Source organism: Leptinotarsa decemlineata, unplaced genomic scaffold (genome assembly GCF_025532065.1).
Source record: "Leptinotarsa decemlineata unplaced genomic scaffold, Ldec_3_MD MMD2_tig00003308_RagTag_RagTag, whole genome shotgun sequence".
In the NCBI taxonomy this organism is placed as follows: Eukaryota; Metazoa; Arthropoda; class Insecta; order Coleoptera; family Chrysomelidae; genus Leptinotarsa; species Leptinotarsa decemlineata.
The window spans coordinates 3,452,573-3,471,801 of record NW_027412586.1 but is presented as its reverse complement, the minus strand read 5'-3'; the positions used below and the strand labels follow the sequence as shown (position 1 = coordinate 3,471,801).

The 19,229-nt window shown below is 34.6% G+C and overlaps 2 protein-coding genes across 6 annotated transcripts in view; one reads left to right on the top strand and one right to left on the bottom strand.

Moving 5' to 3' along the window:
- Window positions 1-19,229, bottom strand: part of LOC111514063 (uncharacterized) — a 75,350-nt gene that overhangs the window by 14,013 nt on the left and 42,108 nt on the right. The gene's annotated exons all lie outside the window — the stretch shown is intronic.
- LOC111514062 (protein SPMIP1) lies at window positions 5,496-17,285 on the top strand. Its single transcript, XM_074177857.1, has 2 exons — window positions 5,496-5,860; window positions 16,749-17,285. Exons 1-2 carry the CDS (start codon window positions 5,593-5,595, stop codon window positions 17,054-17,056), a joined length of 576 nt encoding a protein of 191 aa, XP_074033958.1. The 5' UTR covers window positions 5,496-5,592; the 3' UTR covers window positions 17,057-17,285.

Sequence of the window (19,229 nt, the reverse complement as noted above, 5' to 3'; positions counted from 1 at the left end):
GTAGTAATCGTGGTAATTATAGTAGGTACCAAATAAATTAACAATATTAATATAAAACACAATATATATATATATATATATATATATATATATATATATATATATATATATATATATATATGATGTGTTGTTTTTCCGGGTGTTCATCCGTTGTGTACTATTCGATAGTCGACGTTTCGCCATCATCTCAGATGGCATTATCAAGACGAGTTACTGCTTCGCTTCGAGAGGTGTAACTCGTGGTGATTTTGATAGTTTTCTCGTAAACACAAGATCTATCAACTGAAACCACAAATGTGCGGTTGGCTCCTGTTGGTGGCTCCGTGCATTTGTATTTCTATCTTTTGGTAACCAAGTGTTGCCCATCCTTACACTTGGCTGCACCATACTGATGATGGGCCAAAAGCCCGAAACACGTGTCTATGGTTTGCCACTTTCTTGAGTGTTATGTCCGATATTAACTTCAGTTTCTAAATCAAGACACTCAATAACTTTCATATTCGTATATATATATGTATATATATATATATATATATATATATATATATATATATATATATATATATATATATATATATAACTTTTTTTCACTATTGGGTTGCAGCAATTGATAAGTGAACTCTTTATAACTATTCTCAAGCTTTCGAGTAACTTAAACTCATCGTCAGGGGTACTAGAAAATACAAATTTTTGATAATAGAATATAATATAAATGTAAATGTACAAATTTTCGTCTAATCATCAACCTCAGATTCGTCACTGTTGCTACCGCTATCATCAAAGTGAATTATGATTGGTTCAATATTGTGTTCAATACGGTTGTCTACGTCCCACATTTTTTGCTCCTCTTTTAAAACATGCTGCATGCATTTCTTCCAGTCTTCTGCAGAAAAAGTTCGAATAGCTTCTTGTAGATGATGTTGCACGTCCACTAATTTAAATGTTCTGTTTTCTTGTGCCACATATCCTTTTACTTGCGCCCAGATTAATTCTATTGGGTTTAATTCGCAGTGGTATGGTGGTAACCTTAAAACTGTAATTCCACGACTCAACGCCATTTCATCCACTGCGAATTTTTTATATTTGTCTGTGTGTAATTTTGTTAGCTGAAGTAGTTCTGCCTTTAAACTATCATTGTTATATTGGATGTTCTTATTAATTAACCATTCTTGATTTGCTGCTTTTTTCCATGATTGTTTCGGTAATGGTTCTAAATGTCGACTATGGTATGGGGCATTGTCCATGACGATGACAGACCCAGGTTCCACAAGTTGAATGATGCCTTCAAACCATTTTTCAAACACCTCCGCATTCATCTCTTCATGATAGTCGCCTGTTTTCTTAGATTTAAATATTAATTCACCATTTGGTAAAAATCCACTGTCGCTTCCTATATGCTTAACTATCAGACGACTACCTTTTCCAGATGGCTGTTTTAACCCAACTGACAAACCTTCAATAAAGGCTTGTCGTGCACTTGTTATATTTGCCATACTTTTTTGACCGTATGTCCTTGGTTAACCCATGTCTCGTCCATGAAGTACAATTTTTTTTTGAGCTTCCGAAATTCGTCAATTTTTCTCAGATAGTTTCTTCTCCATGCTATTATTTCTTGACGTTCAATGAGAATGCTTTTCCTGTCAACTTTCCTAAAAGTTTCTTTACCCATTTTTGGGACCAATTCATGATCGCTAAGTGCCTCCAGAACTGTTTGTAGTGTGGGCAGCTCATTTCTGAAAAAGAAACTGTGAATAGTTCTGCGTATACTGGTTTTGGCTTCTTCATCAACTGTGATTTTTTTTCGTCCGCTACTAGTTTTTGGCGTTTGTACGTCCCCATGAATTTCTGCTTCTCTTAGTATTTTGTAAATAGATGATTTTGGTAAACCGGTATAATCACAGCACATATAAACTAATTTATCTTTTGTAATTGTGGAACTTAATGATGTAGAAATGCCCGGTTGGTTATTCGAAGGTACACACGTAGAATTACAGCACATATGCACAAAGTCATCTTTTGGTGGCTGATGATCTCTTTCAAGACAGTGAAATACTCGCAGTACAATTTGTTTTTCTATTACTGACCTAGACTCCGACCATTTTACCTTTTTCGACGTTCGACCATTTTTTGAGTAGTTTGAGAACGGTGTAGAAATATAATTATATACCGCTTAAACACTTATTAGCACTATTATTTTCATCAATTGTTATCACAACACGTCGATTGCTGACTAACTTAACTGTAAAACGTACAATTCACGCTGTATTATTCACAAACCAATGATACGCTCATGGCTGCAAGTACATTAGTGAGGACTGCAACGATGAGATGGAAGTTACGGTAAAGTGACAAAGACAGAAATATCGTTGCGTACAGCGTTGCCACTAGTTGTAATAAATATCTAACACTATACAGAAAATAATGAACTTTAACTGATCAGTAATCAGGAAATGTATAAGTATTACTCATTACAAGCTCATTACTGATTTTTGTCATAAATAATACCTTTTAATCGTACTAGTATTGTGTATTATCTATAATTTGCCACAACCTTCAACTCTACTGCTTACTATATTTTGATTCTGCTATAAACTGGTAACGTAAAATTTAGATATGACAACGCGCTTTACTCTCAATCATTATTGGTTTTACTATAGAGGAGTTATTTGCTAAATTACAGGGGGGGACTCATTTTACAAAACTAGATTCATCAAATGCATATCAACAGATAAAATTAGACTCAAAATCTCGCATTTTAACAACAATAACAACATCTAAAGGTCTTTCTTGTTATAACAGGTTATCATACGGTATACATTCAGGTCCCGTAAAATTTCAAAAAATTATGTCACGTTTGTTAGAGTGTATTGAGGGTGTTGCTTCATTTCTTGATGATGTGCTCATTACCGGAGCCACCAAAGAGGAACACATACTTAGAGTAAAATCAGTTATGAAAAAGTTTGCAGAGGTCGGTTTCACATTAGAAAAGAGAAAATATGAACAGTGTCAGATTACATAAAAACAGGTTGGGCAAAAAAGGTAGATTCTGAAATGAGACCATACCTCACCAATAAAATTTGTTTTTCAATAGTAAATGATTGTGTTTTGTTCGGGTACAGAATTGTAATATCAAAAGATATACAAGGAAAAGTTTTGGCCGAAATTCGTAGATCACATTTAGGAATGGTCAAAATGAAGAGTCTGGCACGAAACTATGTTTGGTGGCCAGGACTAAATATCGATATTGAAAAAACGGTAAAAAATTGCAAATCGTGTTTATGTTTTTATGTTCAAGACATAATCCCCCTAGAGCCAAATTGATAAATTGGAAATACCCAAATAATTGTTGGGAAAGAATCTATATAGATTATATAGGCCCACTAAAAAAAAATATTTTTGTGGTAACAGATGCTTTTTCAAAATGGTGTGAAGCTTTCATCGTGAGTGAAATAACTTCAACGGGTACAATAAAAATTTCAAGTAGTCTTTTTGCACGATTTAGCATTCCTTACATTTTAATTTCAGATAACGCGTCATATTTCGTTTCTTCAGAATTTCATAATTTTTTGAAAAGTAATGGTGTTGAAATAAAACATAGTCCACCTTTTCATCCCGCTTCGAATGGCCAGGCTGAAAATCCAGTAAAATCGATAAAGAAATCTTTAGCAAAAAGTGTAAATTCAAGTATTTCTGGTTTGGATTTATTATTGAATCGATTTTTGATGGATTACAGAAATACTCCACGCTATACTACTGGTATAAGTCCCGCGGAGATAATGATTGATCGTAAAATTCGTACTAAGCTAGATTTGTTATTGACAGAAACGAAAAGGGGAAAGACGAAAAGAAGTTTTCTAGAAAAGTGGTTGAAAGTTTGAAACGCTAAAAAAAATATTATGGGGGAAAAAGAGTAAAAACTATCTGTAGAGGAGATAAAGTATTAGTTAAAGATTATAGGAAACTGAAAACAAAATGGAAAATTGGTCCACGTATTTAGTTTTCATACCAGATATGAAAAAAACATGGCACCGGCATCTGAATAAAATTCTAAGGGTATGGTGGAATGAGTAGTGAGAGTGAACGTTTAGAAACTAATCATAATAACGATCATCTGCAAAGTGATGAAAATGAACAATTGGGTTTATCAGATTTGTAGATCACCAGAAACCCAAATTGAAACTGAAAATGACACAACAAAAACTTTGATCCGTAGGGGTAGTCATCAACGTGAACCTCCAGAAAGATTGGAATATTAGTTGTATCATTTTCAAGATCAAAAAGGGGGAAAAATTTAATATATATGTATAACATATCCTGTATATATTCCTATATGAATGTCATGCGCATGTATTGGGTTAAGTGGGAGTTTTCACACTCGGACATGAAACGAGCGGCGTTTGATTTTGTATCGAGACAGTTGAGTTGTATATATGTTTTAATATTTAATAAACGGGTTATTCGTGCTACTTTATTTATTATTATACAGAACCCACGACAGAAAGTTCCGTACACCACAAAATATGAGATTGGATTTTTCCAATCTCTCCGCACACAATTCAATAGCGTGAATTTCCGTTCGAAATACAGTCGCATAGGTTCCTAGGCAGATTGATATCTCTGTCCTGGGTCTGCGACTGAAAACAACTGCTCCGGAACCGGAAGGTGTTTTTGATCCATCTGTGAACCAACAACTATCTGATATAGCGTAACCTGAGTAAATATGTAAATACTACGCCCAACAATTTTATTATTTTTTTATCTTATTAATACCGTAGATTTCTGAGGAGAGTGGTGTGATGACTGCTACCTAGGACCTCCCGAATTATTTTTTAGTACATTGTCTGCATCATATGAAATCGTTCAATTTTAAAGTTTTTAGTTTCTAATTTTAATCCACTTCAATGCTACACAGTTCTCGGCACGTTTTAACCTTTTACCTCTATCAGGGTGGTGTATCGGTAACGACGTATCATTTTCAGCCACACAGTCCTTGATACGATACAAAATCTTGACTTGGGTGGAATATCCATGCTTGTATCCCGATTCTGAGTTGACAAAGTTCTTTTTCTTTTATGTAGATTATATTAGATTTGCATCTTTTTCATAGTGTACAGCTATAATACTAGTCAAGCTCTGTTATTTGATACCCATATCGAGGTAGTTGTGGAAAAATATGTAATCCGCCATTTTGTAGCTGCCGTGATCTTGAATTTGCATCTTTCTCAAAGTATACTACTATCATACTAGTCAAGCCATGTAGCTGCGGCCATCTTGGATTTACAATGATACATAATTTATTTGATTGTGTTGTCATTAAAACTAAATGTGTATACCAAATATCAGATCAATCCGTCAACAGAAAGGAGGTCAAACATTGGACCCAAACAAATAAGTAAACAAACAGGGCAAGCTGAATAAAACCGTTTGAAAATGAAAGTTTATTTTTTATTGTTTATTGTACAGGAAATCGATCCAAATAGGTCCCTTCATTTTCGTGCCACCAACCTGACATAGTTGTTGTCACTTTCGTACCGTCAGACGTCAAATTTTGAAACTCAAAATTCCCGATAAAAATTTATGTGAATTGTCAGTATGCCAACAACTCAACGAGGTTTGGATGCTCGCCTTCAGAAAGGTTGGGCTCATGCAATTGAGAAGGAAGCCAAGCTGCGGCTCAAATGGTTTCGAGCCAATGAAGCCCGATTGAACGAGATTGCCAATAAACCACCAAGCAGAGAAGTTCCAGAAGACGTTAAAAATGAATACAAAAAAACTCTCATTGAATCTTATCAGAATGTGATCAAGCATCCGAGGATAAAAACTCGTGATCCGGATCCAATAGATCCCAGTGCTTTTCAAGGTGAGATCAATCTTTCTGAAGTTTACTAGAAATGAAAAGCCAACGACTCTTTGAAAACGTTGGTATGAACCGTAGAGGAGAAAGTAGAAAAGAGTTCAGGTATTTTCAGCATGTCGAAAACATTATGGGGTATGTTGTGAGTATTCTTCAAAATTCAAATAACGTGTCATTTAGTTGCAAATTGTTTTACTGCATCAGTCAGTTTCCATTGAGAATACTTCAAAGAAGTCTTCACAACACCTACGTGTGATCCATAATAATGGATTTTTCGAATATCTAAAATATATTTACGAGGGTGGTCTAAAAAGTTTCCGACTAAGACATTTTTTCCGATCTTTTTTAAATTTTTTTACCAGATATTTTAAATTTTGCGATAACTTCTAAGATAATGATTTAAATTGTATGGCGTAAGAGGCGACAAACGTATTTAACTGATAAGTATTATTATCGTATCTATCTGAATAGCTTTACAAGTACCACATTATACGTGACAATTTTTTCAACGTATCTTCTTAAAAGATAGACATATGCCAACGCAGATTTTTTGTAGACTTATAAAAAACATTGTGTGGGGAATATTTGGAAAAACAGTTCTTTGGCTATCTTCTTCTCCATAATCACACAACATGTGAGAAACTTCCAAAGAAAGAAAGAAAAAAGTAACTACAATATGAACTCCCTATAGAGTAATTTATTGTATACAAATATAGTTTCTTTCAGATATAAACTGAAAGAAGAGCTTTTTCTGAACAACTGATTTCACATGAACGAAGAGAAAAAATCCTTTTGGAATAACTACTTTCATATGAACACTGAATTACACGATAGGCCACTTAGTTCCATTCGGGTACTTACATTGAACATTATCACCCCTCAATGATTTACTTCGAAGTTTCGGGACTTAGCACATGCCTTATCACCTCATCAGTGCCGAAAGAAAACACTTTCATAACATTACGAAAGGGATTTTTCTTTCAGTTAGAATCTGAAAGGAACTTCTGTATATGCACTACATATCTTCATAAAAAATTTTCTTTGTAGTTATTTTGTCTTCTTTTTTTTGTAAACCTCACATAGTTTTTGTTCTATGTTGAAGGAGAAGAATGCCACAAAGCTATTTCTCCATAAACATATCTCTGGAAAATTACTTCTTTATAATTTAAATTTAGTGAATTATTTTGTTATATCTCAAAGGGATTAGGCACGAAATAATAATGAATAATACACAAAAGCTTCTATATGGAAATACATTCGGTATTTCTTGAGATAATCGCGTTCAGATGGACAGGAAAACAGACAGATAGACAGACGGGACTTTGTTCCATGATATGAAGAAGTAGGTATACATTGAAAAGAGGTTTGATTTATATAAATGAAAAATCTCTCAATAGAAATATGCTACCATTATAGTAACTGAAATGTACGTTCGAGGAAAAGAAAACTATTCATTTCCCGAATAATGTTTATTCATCAATGAACATTACTGATCTATTTACATACTTGGTATAATATATTATAATGACTCTTCAAACCAGTTTCCCAAAAAAAATCTACTCCATCTTTTTTTGTAAACGTATAAAAAGAAAATATGAAATATGTCAAACAAAAACAATGGCGTATCCTATTCAATAATACATTACATCATCCTTCCCTGTAAATAGATTTTTACGAAGGAGAAAATCTCTCTGGTTGTTTGATTTGGTCTCGAGGTCTCAAGTTTTGTGAAGAGCTGTCCGCAGAGATAGAAGAGAGTTCATCTTGAATTAGATTTACTTCTGAACTGATTGTTACATCATTTGAACTTAGAATATTCGGCGTACCAAGATATTTCCCATGGTTTTAGTGTACTTTTTTCTGGATTTCTACTGAATTTTGTACAAATGTTGCAGCCCTCCATTAACTTCTCGATATTCTCATTAATTGAAGGCCACCATGCATATGATCGAGCAAGAGATTTAATTTTCACTATTTCCATGTGTGAATTATGCAATTCTGACAAAATCATATTTCGGAATTTCTGCGGAATTACCACTTTATATCCCCACACGAGGCAACCCTGCTCTACAGAAAGTTCGTTTTTACGCCTGATAAATGGTAACAACTCTACAGGTAATAGATTATTTTAGACAATATTGGATCCCTACCACTGGCCAATCTAATTTCTCTATAAGTTATAGGTAAGACTTTTTGTACATAGTGGAGCTATGAAATACCATTCTGAAAATCCAGTTGGACACATTGTAGTGGCAACCTTGACAACCCATCCGCTATATTATTTTCTGATTTTACGTATTGGATATCGAAATCATATGCTAGCAAATTATGAGCCCATCTTCGCAGTATATTTGCTGCAATGAGTGGATTTTTTTTCATCCATAAAGGCTTATTATTGGTTATTAAAATGAAATAGCGGCCATATAGATATTCGAGGAATTTTGACACCCCCCATTTGATTTCCTTCCTTATCTAGCTGACTTTATTTCTTTTCTGCGTCCGTTAATACTCGAGATGCGAACGCTATAGGGCAGTCTGGTTCTTTTTTTTATTTGGATGACTTATTACTGCTGCTAGCCCATAAGAACTTGCATCCACGGTGCATTTTAAATTTCTTTCGGGGTCGTAGTAGGCCAAAAATCTATCTGAAATAATTTCCTCTTTTATCTGTTCAAATGCATTTTGTCAATCTTGTTTTCAGAGGAATGTCGTATGTATTTTTTTTTAATAATTTATAAAGTGCTTGTAGAATTCGTGCTGCGTTAGGTATGAATTTTATATAAAATGTGACCATCCTCAAAAAATATTTCAGTTCTGTTATATTTTTGGGTGCTGAAGCATGTTTGACAGCCTCAATATTTTTTTCAGATTTGTGCAGACCACGTTTATCAATGACATGACCCAAATACTCGATTTTTTCTTGAAAAAATACATATTTTTCTTCTTGTACCCTCAAACCATTTTCTTTTACAATTTTGAACACTAATTCAAATTTTCTCAAATCTGTTTAAAAAAAAATATTTTTTCGTTAATCAGTATCATTTGCTCCCGATATTAAAATGTCGTCAATAAATGCCACTACCCCAGGAATATTCATAAATAGGTTTTCAACCATTTTCTGAAACATACTTGGCCCACTAGTGATCCCGTAAGGGAGGCGTGTATAGCCAAACAACCCCTACTGCGTTGATATAGTCAATAATTTTGTAGTGTCTGCCGTAACCGCAATTTGCTGATATGCTTGGCTCAAATCAATCTTTGAAAATTTATCACCACATTCTAACTGGGCAAACAAATTATTTATTTTAGGTAGAGGGTAAGTGACTGCCTCCAACACAGGGTTAACAGTTATTTTAAAATCCCCGCATATCCTTATGGTTCCATTCGATTTTAGTATTGGTACAATGGGGTTACCCATTCTGAATATTCTACTAGTTTTAATATACACTGATCTACTAATTCATGAATCTCACGTTCCACTTTACTTTTCATTGCATATGGTAATGACCTATGTTTGAAAAATTTTGGTGACGCACTTTGCCTCACTGCAAGACTCAAAGTGAAGTTTTTTAATAAATCCAAATCATTATTGGAAATTTCTGAATATTTTTCGCAAAGGGTTGTCAGTTTGCCGTCACAGCCAATCAAATTCAAAGGTACAATTCCCAGATTCAATTTTTCAAACCGTTTCTACCTAGTAAAGGAGGATCATTCCTTTCAATCACATATGTTTCTAATACTCCTACTTTATCATAGTATTGAAAATTCAAATAAAGTTTTCCCACGTGCGAAAATGAATACCCTACATATTCTCGTAGATTCAGTGGCATGTATTTTATACTCGCAAATTTTTTTTTATATAATTCCTCAGATATAGCAGAGAATGGAAAACCGGTATCGACTTCGAACGTAGTCCACTTATTTTTCACCTTCATCGATATCTGCGTAGGGTTTTCATCAATACCAATTTTCTTATCATGCATATGGAAGAAATATTCCTCATTATCCACTGAGGTACCTGTTTTAACAAAAAAGTTTCCTGACAAATTCTCTGTTTTGAGTTTGATGACACATTTGAGCTAAATGACCTTTTTTTCCGCATTTGTTGCACACATAATCACGAAAATTGCACTTACTTGTCTCGTGGTTTTGCCTACCACAAACATTGCAAAAGCGTCTTTCATTGGTCCATGTATTGCTATTCCCCTGGCTTGGTTTTGTTTTCAATCTTCTACTCTGTACTTCGGGAACTCAGCTGATATATGATATCCGCATTGGGTTCTAATTTAACTTGAGTTACAAGTGAAAGCTCCAATTTCTTCTGGCTTTGCTCTTTACATAAAGCGATTTCTAGGGCTGTTTTGAATGTAAGATCACCTTTTTCTTCTTTGAGTCTATATTGAATGGGACCTTTTCCAACTTCTACTAGAAAAATGTCCTCCATTACTGTTTGAAACTCGGTACCAAACTGGACATTTCCAGCCAAACACTTCAATTTAGTCGCAAAATCCATAATTGTATAATTTTCTTCTCGCCTGGCACAATAGAATTTTATTCGTTCCAAATGAAAAGTGGTAATGGGGCTGAAATGCTTATCCAATAACGTCTTCAATTCAGCAAACGTCTTCTTGTCCGGCGAATCCGGTACACACAAATTTATCACCAATTTATAAGTGGGTTCACTCAACGAATTTAACAGTAAGTCCCTTTTAATATCTTCTGCCAGAGTATTGATAGTACAATATTGAGTTAACTGAGGCAAAAATATATTCCAATCAGATGTCACATGATCGAAACGATTCAAATGTCCGATATAGCCGTGCGCCATTTTTCGAAGATTCTCTTACTTTTATAAAAAGTTCACAATTCATTGATCTCCTCTAATACTCATTACAATCCCATCCTCGTCGCCAATTGATATGTACGTTCGAGGAAAAAGAAAACTATTCATTTCCCGAATAATGTTTATTCATCAATGAACATTACTGATCTATATACATACTTGGAATAATATATTATAATGACCCTTCTGACCAGTTTCCCAAAAAAAACCTACTCGATCTTTTTGTAAACGCATAAAAAAAATAAAATATGTCGAACAAAAATAGTGGCGTATCTTATTCAATAATACATTACAGTAACAGTAACAGTAATACTGTATACTGGGATACCGTGAAAAAGATAATAATTAAATATGAGTAATATAAATTGTTATTTTTTGATTCAATCCTAGAAGGTGGTAACATTTCTTTTAGAAAACAGTGATATCATCGACATCGTTTAAGTAAACATAATATTTCCAACAGAAATCAAATTACTCTAATGACTTTGTTGGGAAGAGATACGTTTGGAAAATTCATGTCGGAAAAATTTTCTGGCAAATACCATGACGAATATTGGATTATATTCGACATACATTTGTGCAAATTTCTTTATGGAGGAAATTTTTGGAGATTCTTTTCATTCGCCGAGTAGCAAGGCCTCGCTGAAATCAATCGACTAATTACGTACAGACCAGTTTTGGAGTATCACTCCTCGTGAATGAAGGACAAATCTAACGATGACAGCAGAGGACCACTGGTACTCCGACTGATTTCATCGACACTCCGCTAAACCTTCTTATGAAACAGGATCTGTTTTAACTACCATAAAGTAGTAACATTTCATTTTCGTGAACGAGGACCTAAGCGGCAAAAAACTTTCTGTATTCTAAGCTTGGATTGGAAATTCCAAGCTTCCAAAGTTCCTACATAGTAATGTCTGGCAAATCCCTGTCGATAAGCAATTACTTCACGGGCTAATGCCACGACGAACAGTTGACTATATCCTACAGACATTTGAGCAAGATTCCTCACAGAGAAAATTCTCGCAGATTCTTCTCGTTCATCCAGAAGTAGGTGCTAGCTGAAATCACTCGAATTCTCTAATGGTACATGATATTTTTCCCCTTGGAGCTTTTAACTGTTACTAAATCACTCCAGTTGTATGTCTTAGACGGAAGTTTCGTATGAACGATAGAGCGTCGATGAGTTCTGTCGAGTATCAGACCTGGTTTGTTCTGAACTGCACTGACAAGAAGTTATATTCCGAAACCGCTCTATAGATCACTCGTTTTTGTATGAATATCTCTCGAATATGATTAAGTGTCCGTCGAGGTATGAGCTAGGAAGTATGTGTTTTTTGGAGATATTTTCCAGATTTCACTGTGTAAGAATGTTTGCAGTGGAACATGTTTCGAAATATTCATTTCCTTAGTGGGTGATTTCTATGAAAATAGTGTATGTAGTTGAAAATGTATGCGTAATTGCTAGTTTGAAAACAAAGCTTTTTTTACAGGTAGCAGGTATCCGATTTTGATCACCTAACGTCAGATCACCACTATCAATACATGACTTTGTCCACGTGCGACGTAAAATGAAGACCATTTATTATTATTACTATTATACGTTTTCAAATGAAGGGTTACAATTAATACCTAAGTATAATCTATATTTGACTCTTGACGCTTTCGCATCAAACACCATCGTTATCTTTATTCACGAAAATAGAACAAAAACTACATTAGGAAAGAATAATTAAATAAAATTCTTAATGGGTGCTTACTTTAACATACGTTCTTTGTTATTGAAAAATAAATTGTAATAAAGAAGTTAACTACATTTACATACCTATTACTATGTAATGATTATTTTTAAACATTAAAAATATAAATAATAATTTTAAGAATTATTACATAATAGTTTTTTTCATTTTTTTAGCTAATTTCCGTTTCACGTCAGAATTTGGGGTACTGCAAATCTTGCGTTTACCTGCCCTTTTTAACTGACTGTCTAAAAACTGTTTTGTGTTTAAATAATTTATACGAATAACAGTCCTCAGTTTACAGAAGAGTTTGATTATATCAAAAGGTAAACTTTCTCTTTTTTTAATTTTTAAAGATACTTTTTTGACAACCATTGGCTCTCTCCTTAGTTTGTTGTCGCCATGGTAAATTTCAAATTGCTTGTTCCACTGTTTAATTTTATTTAAAAATTCACTTGAGGGTTTAATAAGACCCCCAAATGAAAGCTGCTGTACCCATGATGGTATATTGGGAGAAAAATCAGATTTAATCTTATAAGTAAAATCACCTAGTTGTGGATGAGTCGTTTTAAATTTCTTTGCTATAAAACCAGCAATATACTCAAAAGCATCATCTGTAGTTTCTGGTGATTTTGTATCGGAAGTTCCTGAAATGTCAGATGTTGAAAACGAACTTCCACTGCTACTACTTTGAGTTACTGTGCCATTAGAGGTGCTATTACATGCGTCTTCTTGAGGTAACTCGACAAAAACCTTAGCTTGTTCCAAAACTCTAGCGACCCTATACTCCTCAGGAACCGTTTCTTGTGTGTTTACCTTGAAAACAAAAGTTAACATGCACATTGAAGCAATAAAAAATAAAATGTTTTTTATTACCCGAGCCTCTAAAATACCAGGATTTTTTCCTAAGATAATCATCCTTATTCTTTTCATGGCTTCTAATGGTGACGGGTGTTCATTTGGGCCTCGGCACCGTAGTTGGGAAAAAAAAAATTTCAAGGCAATCCTGATTGAGTTTGTGAGTACAGATGTAATGTACATCTTCACATTCGGCTGTGATATCCCGGTACAGTAACTTTAAAGATTCAATGGACATTATCATCCCTTTATGAAATGTTTGTAAACATTGTTTTCCTTCGGCTCTCATGTCAAGTAGCATAGTTTTAACTTTATCTAAATGGTGTTCTTGTTCATTTGAATAAATTCCATAAGGAGCTTTCAAACGATTGGGATCAGGTGGTGTTTTTACATGACTGTTGAAAATATCAAACCAAGAATTAACATCGTTTATAAACATGCCAAGGTCTTCAGCAAGTTTTTTGTCGGGGCCAGGTTTGTATCGTAACAGAGCCTGTGCTGTATTGCGGGACAATAATTCGGCTGCTAGTCTTACGTTTTGTCGTTTACTTTATTCAACAGTAATATGTTTTTGCGAAATTTTGTAACAGGAATTTATCTCTGTATCAGTTAACTTTATTAAATTTTCCAACGGTTGTTTACATATTTTAATATTTCCGTCACTGTCTAGAACAAATCCTCTGTCCAAAAGCCAATTACGGATGAGTTTAAGCAAATGTGGAGCATCCGCAAAAACATATATTTTTTTTTTCCGTCTGTGAATGGTTGAAATAGGTCTTATTTATATCAACAGATAAATCTTTCCATAAGCCAACATTACTGCTTCCACAGTCGCTGACAATTGCCACACACTGGTATGATATTTTATGCAATTGTGTAATAATGTTCATTAATATATCCTTCGTCATTTTTTGGTCGAAGCCTATATAAATAGGCTGCTTCCAAGTGGAAAAAAGGCTCCGAACCATACACACTTGCATTAAATTGTAGTTGCCTAGAACTTGATCTTCGCCAATATCATATTCTAAAGTAGATTTAACCTTTACTTCGTCGAAGGAAATTACTACATATTGTTCCATGATCGACATATTTTCTCCAGCTACTTTCAAAAAAGTTAGCACATCTTTCAATAAGCCTGGCTTTATATTAATTTTTGATGCCCAACTACTTAAAGTGGACAATGCTGGTAAAGGAAAATTTAGTTTAGTTCGCAAAAATACATAACATTTTCTGCTAAGATAACGAAGAGTAAAAGCAACAGCAATCTCTTCTGTAGTCCAATTCACGCGTTTCTTTTTGTTTAGAAGAATGGCAATTTGATTATCTGTCAAAAGTTTTTTCAATGCATTTAGGGCCTCTTCTTTCTGAGGAGATTTTTTTTTCTTACTTTTCATTTTATAATAAACAAGCTGTTTTCTTTGTAAATTCAATCTTCGCTTCATACTTTCCATTTTTTTGCATAATTTAGAGTAATTTTCGCGGAGCTTTTCATACTGAATGGATATATTATTTTCTGATGCAATTAAAGCGTTGCTGATGATGTGAGATGAACCTGCTAATGAGGATGGTTCACTTGAAATGGTAAGGTTCAAGTCGACTGAAGTAGCTTCTGGCTCCTTTTCGAAAATCTTATCCATTTCTTCTTTGTGACGTGTCACCTTTTCCTTTTTTAAATACCTTGCCTCTCGCGATGAATTTTTTGGTACATATGTTGTACAGGTTTGGGGCAGATTTAAACTAGGTACAGCACTTTTTTTAAGCAGTTTCCTTACAGGCAATCCTAATAATTCGTTTCTCAGGTCTCTTTCGTAATCATTGCTAGTAAAATGAACGGAACAAATTTGACTGGTATCAGGATTCCATTTATCCGCTCTTTTGCAGCGTCTTATCCATTCTTTTCGTACAGTACCCGATACGAAATCATTTGCTTTAGGAAAGTTGTGGTAAACAATGTCTTTTCCGGTAAGTTTTATGGACACACGGCAGTTGTTACAACCAAAAACAGCGCAACGACGTCCTGGCATGTTTATTGTAAAAAAATTCTTTCATTTACTAGATGCACGAAGAAGTATAAACACAAAAACCGTTACTTAACAACGTGTCTCATCACGTTCACAGTCACAAACCGCGATATTCCAACGGCTACGGGTCCGCCCGTGATGTCATAAAGTAGTGGGGACTCGGTTCACGCACGACAACGTTGCTGGTATAGGGATCTGGCTATCCTATGTTATATAACGGTCCTTGGGTGTGTCCACTAGCCCCATAATATGGAGGTGTTTTCTTAGTTGACAGTGGCCAGTCAGAAATGTCACTGTTAAGCGTAGGTTTTTCCTGGTCATCGCCAGATATTTCTTCGGCGCCAGCTTTCCAGGGTGATCCTGGCAAGACTGCATCCTTTGATTCTATCCCATCTCTTTAGGGATTGAGGATGGGTGTGACGTTTGGCTAGTTCCGCAATTGACGAAGTCATCAGACCGTTATTGTAACATTTTGATGACAAAGTCGCTTATTAAAAACGGTGATCTGACGTTAAGACATTAGTCTGAGCAACGGTTCCTTTTCAATGATTTTTAGTTCATTTTCAACAATTTGAAGTTAAACGCAAACAATTTGCAAAAATGAGAACCGTTTTTTGCAAATACCACGAGAAGTATTGCAAATATGTAAAGTATGAGAAAGATCTTTACAGAAGAAAATGTTTCCTACAAGAAAGACTTCACTATCGAAACTCTACTACCAATATTTATCAGTTCAATTCAGAGGTGAAAATAGAGTTGGAACGGGTCGTGAAACTGTTGGGGCCTTATATTCAAATCTGGAACTCTCACATCGAGAATAAAAAATTGGATGTCTCCTTCAGTTTTACTTTCCAAACAAAAAATCCAGTTTAAAATTTATTTAATAAATTGATGTTTTTTTACCACTTTTAATTGTAACTAACATTACTGCAGTTTCGTCCTATATGGACATTCTCAAACTAATACAATAAACTAGTTTATTATTATTATTATTAAAAGTGGTGAAAAACATAGAAAATTTATTTAGATGCATAATACGTTGAAAATCACATTCCTGCAATTTGTTTATTGGCTATACTTCTATTAGGTTGAGGAAAAATTACAATTTGAAAATCTACATAAATAACCCTGAGATTTTTTAACTGAATATTTGTTTTTTTTACTCACTGAGTTTCTTGTTGGAGACTTTTAGAAAATATCCCCTTTGAAAAAATCATAATATTTTGATTTAACCAACATTTATTTGTTTGTGCAGTACTTCACATGGAGATGTTTGTGGTAGTATAGAAGACCACATTGCTTCAAGCTAGCAAGTGTACATTCTTAAATATCTTATTGCTGTCAAAATATTAGCCGTGCTAAAACGATTTAGATCTGATTGTTCTGAGATTCTTGACTGATAATGAATACTAAGTCAATTCCATTTTTTAAAGGTATCATGAAACCAGTTGACCCTGCTGTGAGAAAATTAATATACACTGGCTCGAACAAAGACGGCAGAATGAACTACTTGAAAAAACGAGTAGAACTGATTCCCGAACGGAGATTCTACTTTACTGAAGTGAGTAGCTGGGAATATGGTTGGAACATGTGGGATTCTGCCAAAGATATGAGAAAAACAGGATTTGGTAGACAACAGGTTATCAAAGACTCATTTTACAGAAGAAGGGGTGTGGGCAATGACCCGGAGTGGTACAAAGAACCCGCTGTTTTCAGCCCATCGATATGCAGTTGTAGTTGAATGTCTGATGGAAATGAAATTAAAAAATGTTCAAGAAGGAAAACCGGTACAACAGAAATCAGTCCGATAACAAAAAGAACAATTTTAATAATGATTTATGAATTTCTATGGGAACTATGTTGGGCAAAATTATAAAAAACTAGTTTCAATGGTGAATTAAATAAAGAGAGCTCATGAATACTATTATTGTACCTGAAAATTATGAATGAAATGTATCAGTTTATTCATACTTTCTTGTTTCTGTGTACGAAAAAAATAGTCAATTTAATGTTAATCTCCAGTAAGTACGTACTGAAAACACAAATTTGACATATATGAGAGATAAGATCGAGTAAATATCGATTTGATGATGAAGAGCCGATAAGGCAAGTGTCTAATGTATGTATTGATCTCAAAAAAACAATTAGTGTTTATGAAAGCGGAAACAATTTAATGACAACAATATCACAATTTTCTGTGGCGAGAACATTTTTCGAAAGAGAAAAAATTTCGAACAATTTTGACAACTTAGAACAAATTTCATTAATTTTTAACATGAATTGGATCTATCATTTCTTTGCAAATACGTTATGGCCGTTCGGTTGTTGTCAATTGTTTTCGATTGGTAGTCGTTACCATGTCAAACGAACCCCGTAAAGCTTATCGCCACTTGTCCGGCACAGCACAGCACGGCCCATCACGTCAAAATACGGATAAGATTGGAACAATGAAAATGAATGGACAACAGCCCATTACGGTACAGCCAAGTGCGTCCGCCGCCGGAAAGGATTCCAGTTCTCCGATCCTGTCCTGTACGTGCTGTGACGGTCTGGCCAAATGAGCGCGTCGTCGGCCAGCGCTTGCCAGTATCAACTTGTCCAAAAGTGCCTGGGAAGTTCCTGTCTTTCTGTTTTGCTATTCCATCAGTTGACAGCACAGATTCAGACGGTACTTATGAAAATGGACGAGGAAAAATTGAGTTGCTTGTTAGGGCAGGCTCTGCCTGTAATTCTGAAAATTTGCCTGGATTCATTTGGAAATACTGGAAAAATTTATGCTCATCTTCTGAAAGAAGACGAACAAAAAAATGATGAAAATCTTCCAGATTTGCCTTCTTTTCATTTATCTGATGGACCCACATCCCTCTCTTTTGGTGACTATTTTCTTCTACATTCAATAATACGGCCACTATAATGACGACTTTTTCGTCTGAACTGCTAGTGATAGACATGTTTCTGTCCAGCTACAACCTTCAGTATGCCGGTTGTAGCTGGACAAGTGGGCGATACTACTACCCGTCGCCATTAGGCGACGGACAGCGCCGCGCCGTGCTGTGCCGGACAAGTGAGCGACAAGCATAAGTGTGTCTATATGAGTTGGCGGATGAGTCATTACGCATTTCTTTTTTGTTTGATGATTTCTGTCTTCTAATGTGAATAAAAATGTGATACAATAAACTGTTTATTGTATTAGTTTGAAAATGTCCTTATAGGACGAAACTGCAGTAACGATAGTTACAAATAAAAGTGGTAACACATAGGAAGTTTCATTTCTTATTTTTCATTCAATAATAAGGACGCAATATTGATAAGTAGTGTCATTTATAGAACGTTGTTGAATGAAAACAGAATGTAAATTTATATTGTAATATACATTGACTTGGGACAAATTATTGAAAATGGCAAACGCACATAATATGAGAATGCCAATATCAGCAAATAACAAGATTATCTTGCAAATAATATTGACCACAATCTCAGTTAACGCATGCGCATTCTTCTACTTTGAGGAATCTTTAAAGAAAAAGTACTCACCTAAAGAACTTTCGATGCAATAAAATGGAAAATTCAAAGTGTGGTGTATGAATGCACACATTGTGGTACACATTCGTAAAGTGAAAGTTCAAATCATGATAACCACGCACATTTGCATTAATTGGGTAAAATAAACTAGAATCCTTACGCCGGCCAATTAGATTTAACTGCAATCGGCTGGCGGAATTCATTGTTACAGTGTCGGAGTGGTCAGTTACGTTTCAACGCTTATGGTGTATACATATTCGGTATTTTAAATTTTAAAGTTTTCAATATGTCAAGTACTGATACGGCTGAAAAAACTGCTAATTTGTGTTTCCTACACTCCACCTAAAAAATGTCCTATACCCAGCCGCTTGTTATTAAAACAAAAAATAAAA

Bases quoted from the DNA above. Each gene is read 5' to 3' on its own strand.
- LOC111514062 (XM_074177857.1), top strand. From the start codon at position 5,593: ATGCCAACAACTCAACGAGGTTTGGATGCTCGCCTTCAGAAAGGTTGG. The intron at 5,861-16,748 runs GTGAGATCAATC...CATTTTTTAAAG, and splicing joins AGATCCCAGTGCTTTTCAAG to GTATCATGAAACCAGTTGAC.